At 42.7% G+C, this 15,009-nt stretch overlaps 1 protein-coding gene across 2 annotated transcripts in view; it reads right to left on the bottom strand.

The window, feature by feature from the left end:
- Position 1: 1 nt before the first annotated feature.
- Positions 2–15,009, bottom strand: part of march8 (membrane-associated ring finger (C3HC4) 8) — a 62,316-nt gene continuing 47,308 nt past the window's right edge. Inside the window, exons 5-9 of one of the 2 annotated variants that reach the window (XM_047030111.1) lie at positions 14,055–15,005; positions 8,274–8,454; positions 6,114–6,249; positions 5,255–5,269; positions 2–3,839 (exon numbers count right to left, since the gene is read on the bottom strand). In XM_047030111.1, the coding sequence (XP_046886067.1) occupies positions 3,535–3,839; positions 5,255–5,269; positions 6,114–6,249; positions 8,274–8,454; positions 14,055–15,005 (1,588 nt within the window). In that variant the 3' untranslated portion in view covers positions 2–3,534. The remainder of the gene's footprint in view (positions 3,840–5,254; positions 5,270–6,113; positions 6,250–8,273; positions 8,455–14,054; positions 15,006–15,009) is intronic. The other variant, XM_047030110.1, reaches the window with a different exon arrangement.

The raw sequence follows: 15,009 nt of genomic DNA, 5'->3' as shown, positions 1-15,009 counted from the left end.
CTTTAAAAGTTTACTTCATTTTTATTTGGTTGGTTTTTCATTCTACATACTTTGTTCAAACATGGGAAATGAAACAAATCAAAACACATCAATATTTTAAAAACATAAGTAGTGGCAAATGTTTTACAGTTACTATTTAAAAGTAAATTCACAGACAAATGTGTGGAATGATATTATAAAGAAGGGCCAACAGTCATATGTTCAAGTCCATTCAGTAGTAAAGCACTGTAGTTTTATGCAAATAACACATGAAAAACGTTGTTAGGATAGGGGACAGTTTGTGACTTGAGACAGCAAGAATAATGTATCGGGACAATTAAGAGGATCAGTCAAGATGTAAAACGTTATTAATTTAAACCTAAAAGACCATAGAAGATGCCAGCTCCTATTGATGAAAAACTAAATCAAATCAACAGTACATGAATGAATCCCCTCATGTGCTGAACTTATAGCGTCAACTAAAAGCAGTGCTGAATCATGGCTGGCTGGCTAATTTTCAGTGAAAAATTTGGGGATGTGCAGTAATCTCGCCAACTAAAAGGAAATGCAGGAAACACAGGATGGGTCCACATACAGTACAGCAGCAACTGCCATCAATATAATGCCAAGGTAAGGTACAATCTAATTCTTACTGTATTACGGTCTCCTTTTGTAATACAAATTGCCCCACATCTAGATCTGCTGAAAAGGGTGAGAAAAAAAGTGCAAAAGTGAAATTCATGTGTGGAAATAGGTTTGTAGCGTTAGTTGCATAAAATTACGATTTGGGGGTTTGAAGTGAACTAATCATGTGTTTACTTTTCTTTGTAAAATAAATATGACACATCAATTTGGAATTAATCATCATGTAACCAGAGAGTGCTCTGGAGCATAAACACCAACAGTAAATTACTATGGAATTGAACAGGTCAACAAAAGAGTAATTGCACTTTATCTGTCTAGCATTTGTTTTGAAGGTCCGAGTTCAGAGGTCTTGATCACCCATGATTCTCAAAACTACAACTCTCAAGACAAGATCATCATGGGGCTTTACGTTACACAAACACAGAAAGCAATATTGAGAAATGATTAAGTTATCGCTGTAATACAAGTGTCAGGTATGTTGCCATTGGATCACTGTAATTCACATTGTACACTGATATCAAATACACTTTTAAAAACTTGTTTTGCTGGAATGGTTGTGAGGCTCAACAAGTGCCTGGCATTGCTGTGCTCCCACATTTACAAAAGCACTTACAACAGACTGTAAGCCCAGAACATTTAACCTGGAGAAATCCACAACTCCTTCCCTCAGAAAGCACTTTCACTTACTGAACAGCAGAGGGCTCTCCAGACAGCTTTTAATCACCCAGATTGCTCTGACATCTGAAACCTAGCCAGAGACAGCATTTTCCCGTTCTGTATCCTTATTCTAAAGTGGTTAGAAAAATAAACATGTTTTGTCTCTGTGCAGCATGAATGCGAGACAACATTTGGCTTGTCAAATTATGCTGATCCGATACCAACAAATATTTGGCGCTGAGAAGGAACAATATGATACATAAACAAAATTCTAAAATGTCTGCAGCCTAGGTTAGACTTCGGCCTTAGAATCTGTTTGATTTTCTCTCAACTAGGACATGAAACATGAATAACAAAAAGTGTCAAATAAAAAGTATATTAAGCCAGATAAAAATGACTAATAATAAACAGCCAATCAAATGACTATCAGGGAAACGAAAGAGGAGCCTTTCAGTGCAACAGAGACTTTTGCTCAACTAAAATATGCATGCTGTATCAGGGTTGAGGTATCAGTTCTATGTATCAGGTGTCAGCCTCACATCTGAACCACTCTATTTCTCTCTCAATTGGAGCAGGCAAAAGAAACATGTATCACATAAAGTACCTTAACAAACTCTAATATTATAACACACACTGTATGTGTGTACTGAATATTGGGGATGGTATTGTTCGGTAGTAGAGCATTTGACTGCAGATCAAGAGGCTTCTGGTTCAAATCTGGTCAAAGTTGCTTTGGATAAAAGTGTCAGCTAAATGAATAACTTAATAAACTGTAAAAAAGAAAACAATGTCCTGTATATGTATATAATTGATCTAAATCTAAATCTCAGCATATAAATAAGCAGATAGCGTACATAATGACCACCTTCTGCTAGTTGGAATAAGAATTAACCTGCAGGGGAAGTCATTAAGACCATTCTACAACAGCTGGAGTGGGATGAAAAGCTTGTCTAAGAATAGAGAGCTGTGGGTTTCTCCAGGCATATCCCGTGATTAAGCAAACAAATGAACAGATATTAAAACTGCACACGTAATACCATACCAAAAGTAATGTATCATTCGCACAATAGAAAAAACACAGTTGTTTCATGTTCCAAATGGTCTTATTATGACACTGACACAGAGATTATCTAGCAATTTTTCTGTGTCGGGTACAAAATGGTTGAAAAAGTTTACATTCTGAAAGCGTCCATAGGTTCATATGGTTCGGACTTGGGAAATGAATCATGATGGTGTTGGGTGAGAGGCCATGTTAGAATTTGTTTTCTTCAATTAAGGTTAGGGTTACAGATCACAGGGTTACCTGGATACCCAGCAAAACATCTATTGAACAGTACTTTCCCTTCTACATAGGGACAATCATTTAATCGAGACAGAAGACATTGCTTTTCTCAACGTCATTTTCTATCTAAATGATCTCTGTCTGTGTCTATGTATGCACTGTCTGTTTTTTAATTGGGGGCAGAGATGTCAAAAACATAACTTTTTTTGTTTGTTTGTTTGTTTATACAGTACATGTTGCTTCCTATGTAAACTATAAAGGACTTGGTTCCTAATAAAAAATAAACTGAGAGGGTTACTAGCAATTAAAAAGTGCTTTGATGTGTGGACCAGGGTCTGACCAGTTTCATATCCAGGCCAGTGCAGACGGACCCAGGGCAATGGCTGGATGGGTTCTGGGTCCACAGCAGTACAATGGCAGTAGTTGGAATGTTCTACGGATCCACCAATTCGCCCCATGGATCCATGGTAGTTAAGCTCACGACTCACAGGAAGTCATACAAACTAACAAACAAGCAAACCAACAAACAACGCAATAGAAACATTGAAACCTCCAGAGAAAAGTATGAGTCCATTGGTCTCAGAGTGAGAGTCCTGTTCTCCCAGAGGTGTGGAGGGGGGGGGGGGGGGGGGGGGGGGGAGGAGAGTGGAGGAGTACATAAGTCTCAATCAGTTTGAAAAAGTCCCATTAACATTGTCTTGGGAAAGTGGTTTGGACTTATGGTGACACTGGGTCATCCTCAGGGAGCCTGGGTTTGTTGTTCTTACACACTGTATCACACTGACATCCTGCCTCAGTGTGTGTGTGTATGTGTTGGGGGGGGTGATCATTCTACAGTAGATAGACAAATACTTCCTTTCTACAATGTTGTTGCCTGTCTCTGTATGTGGGGAGGAGTAAGGGGTCAGGGTGGTTGGGAGAGCAAAGGTCCAGGCAAGTTGTGGGGTGGAGCAGAGCAGAGCAGGGTATGGTCAGACGTGGAGCACCTCCATGCTATAGTCCTCTGTCTCTGTATACTGGGAGGAGTTTGTGTCTGACTGAGTGGGGACCAGTGCCTCCTTGTTCTCCAGACTAGGCTCCATAAGGGGGGGCTTCTCGAACACCAGCTTTTTACACGTCTCTGGACGGTTCTGGACGTATATGACCCGGTTGTAGGCTTTGAGTCTCCTCCATAGCTGAATGTACACTTTACACTGCACATACATGAAGACCAGTCCACCTGTGAAGCCAATGGCCACCACCACCAGCTTGGTCCAGAAAGGCCATTCTAGAATCCCTGCAGAGAGGAAAGAAGAGACAGCAACACACCTTTAAAACTCTATAACACACCACGGAAAAACTATACATACATTACGTACTGTACTTAAAACGTACAGTCTTTTGAAGGGTAAAACACAAAGTTGCGCAATGACTGATATTAGATAAACACCATAGAAATAAAATATTGCATTTTTAAGTGTACTGTTTTATCAATCCGTACGTTCACAAACTTTATTGCAGCCTCTATAGAGTTCAAAAATAAATATGGATGAATCAAACACAGTGTGTCATATGCGTTGCATATAAAATTTACTACATTCATTGTATCAGTGTAAGACAATGATATTCTTCTGCACTTGGTGTGAGGCCTTCATTTTTCAGGGTTTCACTTTTCAGCTTCATGGCTTAGCCTTCCCTGTGACATAGTGACACCTTACACCAATTTACAAATTCTACAAAAAATACGACATGCCTGTTATATGTGTCATTCTGGGAGCTACCGTAGGGCTCCACAATATTCAGCATATTACACTTATCATTTACATATTTACATTTGATTAACAACAAGGGGGTTCAAATAAAAAGGGAAGCTTTTTCCAACCCACCGCAACAGCATCATTGCAACCGGAAAATGTATCATTTAATAGGAATAAGAAGTGGCAAGGCAGCCTGCAGATGATAAACAAGGGATCTGTGCTTGATAGCGGTCATCACTCTAGCCGTTCTGCCATGAGAAACCTCTAGGTTTAATGCTATGTCATTGCATTTTCATCATGTTTGATCGCTGGAGAGCATGCAAAAAGCAAAAAGACAGGATCTTTTAGAGTTGCTGAATTGGCTAGGAGCATTCAATATGTTCTTCTACTTATAACATGGTTCAGAGCCATACACAAACTCCATTGTTACAGGTATACAAGCAGGTCTGGACTGGGACTGAAAAACGTCCCGGGACTTTGAAACGCAGACTGGCCCACGACCGTGTATTATTATTATAATTATACATATATATTTTTTGCATTATGCCGCGGCCGTTTGACCGGCCATTCGGGAAATCTCCCGACTCTCCCGACGGCCAGTCCGACCCTGTATACAAGGTAGACAGATTGTATTCTCACTTTCTAGCATAAACTAGTTGATTAGTTAGGTTGCATCATGACTTTATATAAATCCCGGCCTAGCACGACTGTTTTTAAAAGAGCTGAAAGTTACGACAACACCTGGGACCCTGGGTGCAAATGGTGCAATGGTCGTCATTTCAAGGTTCAAACCTGACAGTCTGTTCAGACCTGACAAAGCAGACCTGACAATAAAACAATGTAATCCTTAAAAAGAGGAGAGGCCTGTCGAAATGGGATTAACCTTAAATTAGATTTCACAGGAAATTGTATGTGAAAGGTCAAGGACTTCAAAGGGGAAAGGTCAAAGGTTTACCTGGGATTCTTCCGGCTGCATGGGTGAAGAGAGTGTCATTATCATGTATTACCAAAGACAAACAGGCAGAAAGAGGCAGACAGATAAAGATAGAATAAAGATAGAAGATGAATGATCTCATTTACACTGCACAGAATGTGATTCAGCATTCACACTTTCATTATATATCACAACATCAAAAGAATACATTTCAAACCGGACATCGATCACTTTCACATCCCAATATCTCCCACGCCAACTCTGTAGAGTCTCTCGGGCCCCTGCCTCACCTTTGATAACCAGTGAGATATTAATTTAACCAACGGTCAGAGGTGCTTGATTCACACCCACTGGCCTCCCTGTCAATCACTGGAATAACAGCCTGAACAAACCCACAGCAAAATGTCTGAACCCAGACTAACTTTATAACTTACATTAAATGTCATAAGGTCATCTTAACATGCTGTACAGATGAGGCTAGTGGAACAATGAGCAGTGGTGTATTAATGGAGATGGTACACAACTTGGCTTGGCCATGTTTTACACTGAAAAGACTACAAACGTGGCTGCCATGAACTTTCACACAAACATGGCTGCCGTGAAGCCAGTGGTGGGTTCATGGGGCTGACTTTAACTAGGAAGATGAGATGTTTGTTTATAGAATGTGTACACTATGTGAGTGTTATCTGTGTGTATGTGACATCAATCAATATTTATTTATAGAGCACGTTTAAAAACAACCATTGTTGACCAAAGTGCTGTACAGAAGGTCAAATCATCATTGCAGAAAAATAAAGCATAAACAGACATTGCAAAATGGTAGACAGCAAGAGATTGACTGTGCTTTACAGTAGGCGGTGTAGTGAGATTTTGGGCTGACCTAGTTTGATCTCCTCCGCAGTCCTGTCAATGAGGACGTAGAGAGACCACACCACGCAGGTGATGGCGATGATGTGAAACGTGACTGAGCACATGATCTTCCTCCTCTCGCTCGCCGTCATCTGCAGCTTCTCCCACTTATGGAGACAAAGGGAAGAGGGAAGGGAGAAAGAAAGAAAGAAAGAAAGGGAGAGAGAGAGAGAGAGAGAGAGAAAAAGGGAGAGAGAAAAAGAAGGGAAGGGCAATGTGGGTGAAATAGGAAGGAAGGAGCGGGGAAGAAGTAGAAAAAGTGTTGATATCCATACACTGACATTTACATTTTACATTTAGTCATTTAGCAGACGCTCTTATCCAGAGCGACTTACAGTAAGTACAGGGACATTCCCCCGAGTCAAGTAGGGTGAAATACCTTGCCCAAGGACACAACGTCATTTAGCACAACGGGAATCGAATCAGCAACCTTCTGATTATTAGCCCATTCCCTAACCGCTCAGCCACCTGACTCCCAGGACAGACAGGTAGTCAGATAGACTTTTCAAATACATCATTTGGATCCACTGGGAAGCCACACAAAGTGCTGTAGTCTGTGGAAGTCACACACTGGTGCGGGGCAAGGCACTCTAGCAATATTATATTGGCTGGACGTCAGACCAACAACACCATGAGCAACAGGCCATTAACTCTCCAGCCTGCCACCACCGCAATGCTTGACCTACCTCCTCCAACTGCTGAATTGGGGCATAAATATTTGATGGCGAGCATTCAGTCAGCATGGTCAGAAAGTATGGCTGGTGTACTAATTGTCATTGGTCTGACACTTCTGAAAGCAGTCATTCAGGGCTTTCCAGGTCAAATGCACATAAACAAGACTAAATCAAGTCTTGAAAGGCAATCTATCATTTAGCATTTACTGTAGCACTGTAGCAAGGAAAATATTGGAAGGGGGAAGAGGAGGTAACAAAAGGAGGAGGAGAAAGAGAATGTCAGGGGAGAGAGAAATAACCTGGCAAGCTCATCCACTCACCAGTAGTCTTTAAAGCACGCAGGTAGATAGACGCCACATGTCTACGAGGATTTCACAAACTGTATGACCAATGAGCAGTGATACATGGGTAGGGGCCAGCACTGGAAGAGAGGGAGGGGGGGCATGGACTACACCACTGCATCTCTGGCAGACAGTGGGTATAGATCTCCCTTTCCACCAGTTGTCCTAGCCTGGCCAGTCTGTTCACCTGACACCCTGTCTGGTTCTGCCTTTTTAATAGATGCACTCCGGCAGAGTGGCCACAGAGAAACACAGACCAGCAAAACACACACTTAACACTGCACACACCCCTGTCTAGGGGTCAGTTTAGAGGTAAAACACCAGACTAAATACTACACTAGGAGTTTGGGATCACTTGGTGTGTCTGTGTCCTCAATGGGAGTTCACAAGCTATTAACAGAAAAGCTTTATTTAAGGCCTTTTATGTAGCCTATCTCCAGAAGAGTCATTTTAATTAAACTGTCCAATCTGGGGGGCCGGGGGGACGATGAAGTTAATGATAAATTCATTGAAGAATATGTACCGTGCCTCAGATTTCTCCCTTAAGTCCCCTCATATCATCTTCAAGAGTGAAGAGCCCTAATGTCAGGGCCCTTTACTTTGGAAAATTATCTGAAGTGATCTGAGGTGACTCTTTGCTTATTTGAGCAATAGAAATCAGGTTTTTGTGGTTAAGTGTCCTCCAGCAGAATGTTTCTGTTTGTCAGTCACATACACGTGCACAAACACAAGTTTGCTTGGCTATTCCTGTGGGGACTGAAACTTCAGTTCCATTCAGAACCCTGTTTCCCCTTATCCCTAATTAATCCCAACCTTAACCCCAAAACCTAACCTGAACGCTAAACCTAACCTGAACCCTAATCTTAACCCTAGCTCCTAACCCTAGAACTATCCTTAACTCTTAAAACGATTGGGTTCATTCTTAATTCTAACCCCAACACAAATTTTAATCTTAACCTTAAAATCTCTAAAACCCCCTAGAAATAGCGCTTGAACTTGCAAAGACCAAGAAAATGTCTTCACACAAACGTTCCTTGTTTTATTATTCTGGGGGGGACTTTGAAACCTGACATAAATAGTTAAACAAACATGCACACACACACAACAGGGTCTCACCTTGCGCAGGGGCTTCAGCTTGGTCTCCATGATGAACTCGTACTTGCAGAGCTCGCAGCAGCGTGTGTCTGAGCTCTTGATCCATTGCTGCAGGCAGGCCTGGTGGACGAACCGCAGGCTGCCCGTGCAGTGGCACGGCGTGATCAGAGGACTCTCATCATCGCCCTCGCAGTGGCAGATCCTACAAGGATGAAGGGCCCACACACAACATCAGTGCAGTGCCGACTATACTGTACCACAAGATAGGGTGAAAAGATTTGAGTTGGTGAAAAAGAGGAGCTGCGGCGGCGGGGGAGGGGGGCGGGGTGCAGAGTTCATGTCATGCACTCAGCTTCCGATGCATCACGGCCAAGGCGAAAACATTATTATTATTTTTTGTCATTCGTCTGTGAACTTACATTTACGTTTCGGCATGGCTGCTGATGTCATGTGCTGTTGTAAACAATGCAACTAGTGGAGGCAGCAGATGCTCAGTGTTGCCAGATTAGAAATGGCGAAGTATCGTATCAAAGTGATCGTATTTACATTTATTCATTTAGCAGACGCTTTTATCCAAAGCAACTTCCAAGAGAGAGCTTTACAAAAGTGCATAGGTCACTGATCATAACAACGAGATAGCTCCAAAACATTTGGAGGATAATTATCGTGCATCCGGTAACACTGAGAAGGCGGTCGACCAATGACAGTTCTCTCTACAGTCAGAGCTTGCGCTAGAAGGTGGAACGTAGGGAGATACCCTTTCCAAAACTTGTAAGGTCGTAATAATTAATTTGTGAAAGACCCACAGAAACACAAATATCCGACGAGGCAAAATCCCAATTTTTTTGGTCTTGAAAAGAGGACATGTCCGGGTAAAAGAGGACGTCTGGTCACCCTACTTAAGATCCAGACACAGACCCCAGATAACAGACCAAACCTCACAATGACTACTGGACTGGACACTAACAGACAGCTTGAGATAGACAGAACAGGGATAAGTTTGTATAAAGGGTCCTGTTTCCTGAACTGTGACCATAAAGAAGAGTAAAGCAAGTGCCTCACTGTACTCAACACAAAGGCTCTGTACAATAACAAATCCAATTCCAAAATCACACCAATGCAATTTGGACCACCAATGACACCATTGTGTCATCAAAAGACGATCCTATTCATGAATCCACTCGGATGTTGTTGAAGATCTGATACAGAGTTTTGGTGACATAGGCTTATGTGGCTGATGAATTGCACACACACACACACACACACACACACACACACACACACACACACACACACACACACACACACACACACACACACACACACACACACACACACACTGCTGACATTAAATCAGGCTCTTTCAGAGCACATACAGTATATAGAATGGCATTTCTCCAAAAGGTATCAATCAGATATTTAATCTTGGGTCAAATAGTCTCCTCTCCTTCCCCCTCTCTCATAGCCTGGCATCCACAGGCTGCTGACTGGCCAAGGCCTATTAGTCACCTCCACTCTGGAGGAATATTGGGGTGTGATAGTGAGATAAAGTGTGTGTGTGTGAGAGAGAACATTGTGTGTCTACACTATTTGTGTAGATGTGATCATGTGTGAGACTGCCCAGGGTGTGTGCATGTGTGAGTGTTTGGGTGTGTGTCTGTTCAGGGAAGGTGACTAGGGTGAGATAAGACCCATAGGGACGTATGAAAAAATAGAGTGAGGGAAAATGCACAACAACCAGTAAAGTTTTGGCATGCGACCACACACACACACACACACACACACACACAAACATGTCAGACAGAATAGAGGATGCCACTGTGAAGACATGACCAGTTTAAATGGCACTTTTATTTCCAATGCCGGTGTGGTGATCTTTTTCAGGTTGGCTGGTAGGTTGCTGGCTGGCTGGTTTGTTCAAAGTGAATGAACAAAGAGCTCCCTATTACCAGCCCCTTTGAGCTCCACAACAGATTACTCTAAAAAGACCTGGCTGATTTGAAAGCTGCAACTAGCGAGTGGTTTTAAAAGCCCATGGGATTATGTTGCATGAAAGTGAGCTGCTGGATAATGTTCAGCTAATTCTCCAGCAGAGCCACTGTGGCTAACAGTGTAGCAGGCTAGGATGGATGGAGAAAAGGGAGGAATGGAGGGATGAAGAGAGACAGGAAGGGTAGAGAAAGAGAGGTGCTCCTCAACTCAAACCTTTTCTACAAGTGATATAACAGTTTGAAACAAGATCATAGAATAAAATGTAAATAAAGTATCCTTGAATACACATGAAGGGATTTCAAATATGCAACATCATCCTTAATTGCCACAACAAATTGAATGTTTTTTTCCTTGTGAAATTGTTTCAAGGACAAGGACTGGAAAAATGTTAAACATTTTGTAGTCTTCAAAAATGCAATTGTCGCACAAATGGATGCAGACTGTCCCAAGTTGAGGACCGGATGAGGAGGTTATATGGATACACACACAGGTAACAGGTTGGGGGAGTCAACGAGCAGGATAATTACTATTTCCAGTCTACTCATCCGGCCAAAGCAATACAAGATTAATAGGCAAGGTGAACAAAGGAAAATGAAAGCATTGGAGGGTGGCAGGTATGGAATCTGGCATTTCATTATATATATAAATATGTATTAATTTATGTATGTTATATTATATATAATACACAATATAGTCATGAACACATATGTTGTGTATATTATATCTGGAATTTAGAAAAAGAGCAGTTCAGATAATGAATGTAGAGTGTATGAGTGTAACAAGGAGGGACCTTATGATAAGCACCAAGTCCACAAAATAATATTATTTGGGATATTATTTTTCCTATACTCTTTATTCAAGAAACACAACACAGAATTATATGTAACATAATGAAAGCACATCACAATCTAACAGAGTTAGAGAGGGTGGGACAGTTAACATCCCTGCATGAGGTTTTTCTCTTTGATGGGCAGAGATTCAGACTCCACATTCAACTAGACCCTTGGGACCGTAAAATGAAGGAGGAAAGATGACATGTCGGAACAAATACAATAATGGACCCAAGACTGTACACTGCACCCACGGCGAAAATATTTATGGTCTCGCTGTGAAGAATAAGACAAATTGATTTGTGTCTAGACACTTGTATTGTAAACTGCTGAAAATGTAGATGTATACTGAAGGAACATTTGATTTCATTTCAACTGCTTCCATGGCCAGTACACACAATGCTGAGCTGTCTATTGTAAGACTGCAAGGATGCCGCAAGGAAATGGCAACAGGAAATACAAAATAAAATTACAATGTAAAAGCAGAAATTGAAGATGAAGGGATGACAGACACAAAAAGTGCACTTCACTTCCAATTCTTCTGTTTTTCTGTGTCTCTACATAACTGTAGTTACACTTGACAGATCTTCCTATTCTTTTATTCACAGAAGGCAGGTGATGACCGCAGGTCCATCAGATGTGTTTAGTTCTCTCCTCTTATCCTGTTTTCAGACAGAACATCTTAATCTCATCCTACTCCTTAAATCACACAGATCACACAATCCAATTAGTAACACCACTGGCAGTCTTTTTTCTTTTATTTTTGTCTTGTATTTATCATCCCATCCAACCTCTCTTCTCCTTGCCTCTCCAATAGCTATTTCCAAACAGATATGACTACGGAATACTCATATTAAAAAATAAATACAAAATAATAAACATATTCACTCACACGTCATTACGCACATGCACACGTCAGCCTTGACCCTAGACTCACGCTTCAGGCCACATGACCACAGTCTACAACACAGGAATGTCAGCGTGTGTCTGTGTGTGTGCGTGATCTGTCCTTAAGAGGCCATTTGAAGCCGATAATCTGCCTACTGATCCCTGACCTGTTATTTCCCAGCTCACGTTTCCCTCTCTCTAGTTAACCTTAAATTAAAAAACTAGTGCAGTGTCAATGGTGCAGCTGGTGATTAAGATTTTGGCAAGTTTGTTCACTGTTAACTTAATTGGAGTCTGTGTGTATAGGTATAGCCTTTTCACAGTTTGATTAGAGTTAATACTGAGCATCAATATGGACTATCAGTTAAAGCGTTAATTCATTAACATAACAAAGTTCACTGATCTATACTGCAAATAAAGTATCCAATTCATATTGTCTTGCTGTTAGCTCGTCATAATTTCATCCATGAAGAAAACCCTTTGAAAGAAGCTCTGTCAAACTACTGAATTATCATTTAACACTACTCATCTGGCTGTATCTGTGCTGTAATTAGCTTCTAGGTCTCCTCAAAAACGTATCTTTGAATTGCCAATTTAAATGTTGTCCAGCAAGTAAGTCCTCATTCGAAAAAGCCTAGCAAATCAATGGAAATCAAATCCATGTACAATAGGACTAGATGGAGCGAGTTGTCTGTGTACCTCCCCCCTTGTAATACTGTGAATGATTCGCTGAATAAAAAACTGATTGACAACTGGTTCAGGCAGCATATTCCCATTTCCACTCAATTAAGTGCCCGTGATGCAACACATGCAACTTTATAGGCCTACTTCTCAGTTCATCAAACAACATCCCACTGCATGTCCTTGAGTTCTAAGAAAGATTTTCAAATGCATACAGTGCCCAGTTCATTAGATAATCGAGCCATAGACACACACAAACAGACAGACAGACAGAGAGATTCTTGGAATTATAGTTAGATAAGGGTAAACCCTTTGGCATGAGAGAGAGTCCTCACATGACTGGCTTTATGTGATCTGGTAAGTTGATGGGCACTCTGGGAGTTCTATCCCCTAAGAGTAACCCTCACAGGACTAGGTAGAGAGAGCCATCAAACCACAGCAGATCATTACATACACCTCTCATTCCCTTAAAAATGGACTGGCCAGATTGTCTCTGTCTAACAGGCAGATGTGGAAGGAATGCAGACAGACTTCAGCTGCTTTGGGAACCGAATAATGCAGAGAATACACAGCCCAATTAATACTGAACACAAGTATGTAAGAAAGTGTGCATTTACATTACAATATGGGCAAGCCATCTTACAATTATGCAAGGAATTTGCAATGCCTGACTGCATGGCACCATAGAGCATTTTTCTGTCCCGCCTTCATAGGAAGTTTCAACTCACAGACCCTTTTTTTCTCCCTCCCTTCTATCTCCCTCCCTTCTTCATTGTAACTTTCTTGCTCGGCTGTCTTCCTTCCTCTTGTAAGCCTGATAGAAATAGAGGAATTCCAAAAGAGACTCCAACACGAAATGAAGCTGTTCTACAGTGTTCCAAGCAGTTCTACCCTGAGCTTGAAAAGCCAGTTCTCTCAACCTCTCTAAATCCCAGGTATTATAGTCAACAACAGATGGATCCGAAAGGAGACACTCCACGCACTACATTGGGAAAACACGCACAAAGGGCACAGACAAAATACCATAGAAGTGATATGATTTCATTTGCATGCTATTGCAGTAAATGGAGGGAGGATAGGACACAGGACTGTTTGGGTTAAGGAACAACATGAGAGCAGACACTGTGAATGTGTATTTGCGTGGTGTGTGTGTCCTTAGTGAAGCTCCAGTCTCCAGACAGCTGAGATGGAGGTGGTTGATTCAGGTGGGTGGGGGACATTCCACAGGACCGAACTATCAACATGTTAAGGAAAGAGGGTCCTATCACGTTTTGGGACAGGAGAGGGTAAATCCAGCAAAAATGCTCCCTATAGGACTATACTGGTCAGTTCAATTTACTCAGGGGTGCACTGGACGGATTCTACAACTTCAGGGCACAGGGGTTGGTGTACTGACCAAACAATCACCCACCTGCAGCAGTCCCCGGACAGAGAGTAGGGTGAGAGGGGCCCATTTTTCTCTGAGACAGGAGATGAGCACGGGTCCAGATCACTGTCTTCATCCATAAAGCAAAGGGGAGCATGCAGACTCGCTACCCTGCCTCCAGTCCCTAGGCCTGCCCCAGGCCTTTCCGGCAGTATGTGGCTGGTTCTTTCCTGCTCCATCTCAAACACCTCGTCATCCCCCATGAGGTCTTCAACTCCAACCCCCAGTTCGCTGCCCCCCAGGAAGGCGCTTGAGGACTTGGGGATGTGTAGGCGAGAGGTGTAGCTGCCCAGCTCTGAGCACTGCAGGCTGGCAGAGGTGGAGGAGCGAGAAAAGGGTAGGAAGAGACGGAGCAGATTGGAGCTGGGGGGGTGAAGGTGGGTGCTGGGAGGCGGAGGAGGAGGGGGGATTCCAGGGGTTGGTTGGGGGGAACAGTAGTCAGGGGAGAGACCTCCCATGTATTTGTAGTTGTTGGTGAAGGAAGGGACGAGGTGGCGGTGGTCGTGTGCAGTGTGCTGTGTGGGTGCCTGGCTGGGCTTGCTGTTGAGTGTCTGTGTGCGGCGGTCCGTGTTGGCGGTCTGGACTGGGTCGGGCTTCACCTCCAGCTCTCCCTCGGAGCAGGTGCGGTCTATGAAGTGCAGGCCGCTACACAGGCTGTCCATGCGCTGGCCCACGTCATTGAGAGAGCGGGAGAACTTCAAAGTCCCATTGGACCCCACGTTCACCACTGAGGGGCGGAGCAAAGAGAGCCAGTCGGCCCCAAAAGAGACTCCGCCCCTGGGTTTAGAGACCTTGGGAGCAGGGGGTGCGTCCAGACTGAGGGTGGTGATGGACACACCCACAGAACCCTGAGATGTTTTGCCGTTTGAGTTCAATAGCACCACAGTTGTGTGCAAAGGTTTTTGGGATTCCATGTCCTGGTTTGTGGCGCTATGGCTGC

This window comes from Hypomesus transpacificus, chromosome 11, assembly GCF_021917145.1.
Source record: "Hypomesus transpacificus isolate Combined female chromosome 11, fHypTra1, whole genome shotgun sequence".
NCBI lineage: Eukaryota > Metazoa > Chordata > Actinopteri > Osmeriformes > Osmeridae > Hypomesus > Hypomesus transpacificus.
The sequence above is the reverse complement of the archived record's forward strand: the minus strand, read 5'-3'. Positions and strand labels throughout refer to the sequence as shown.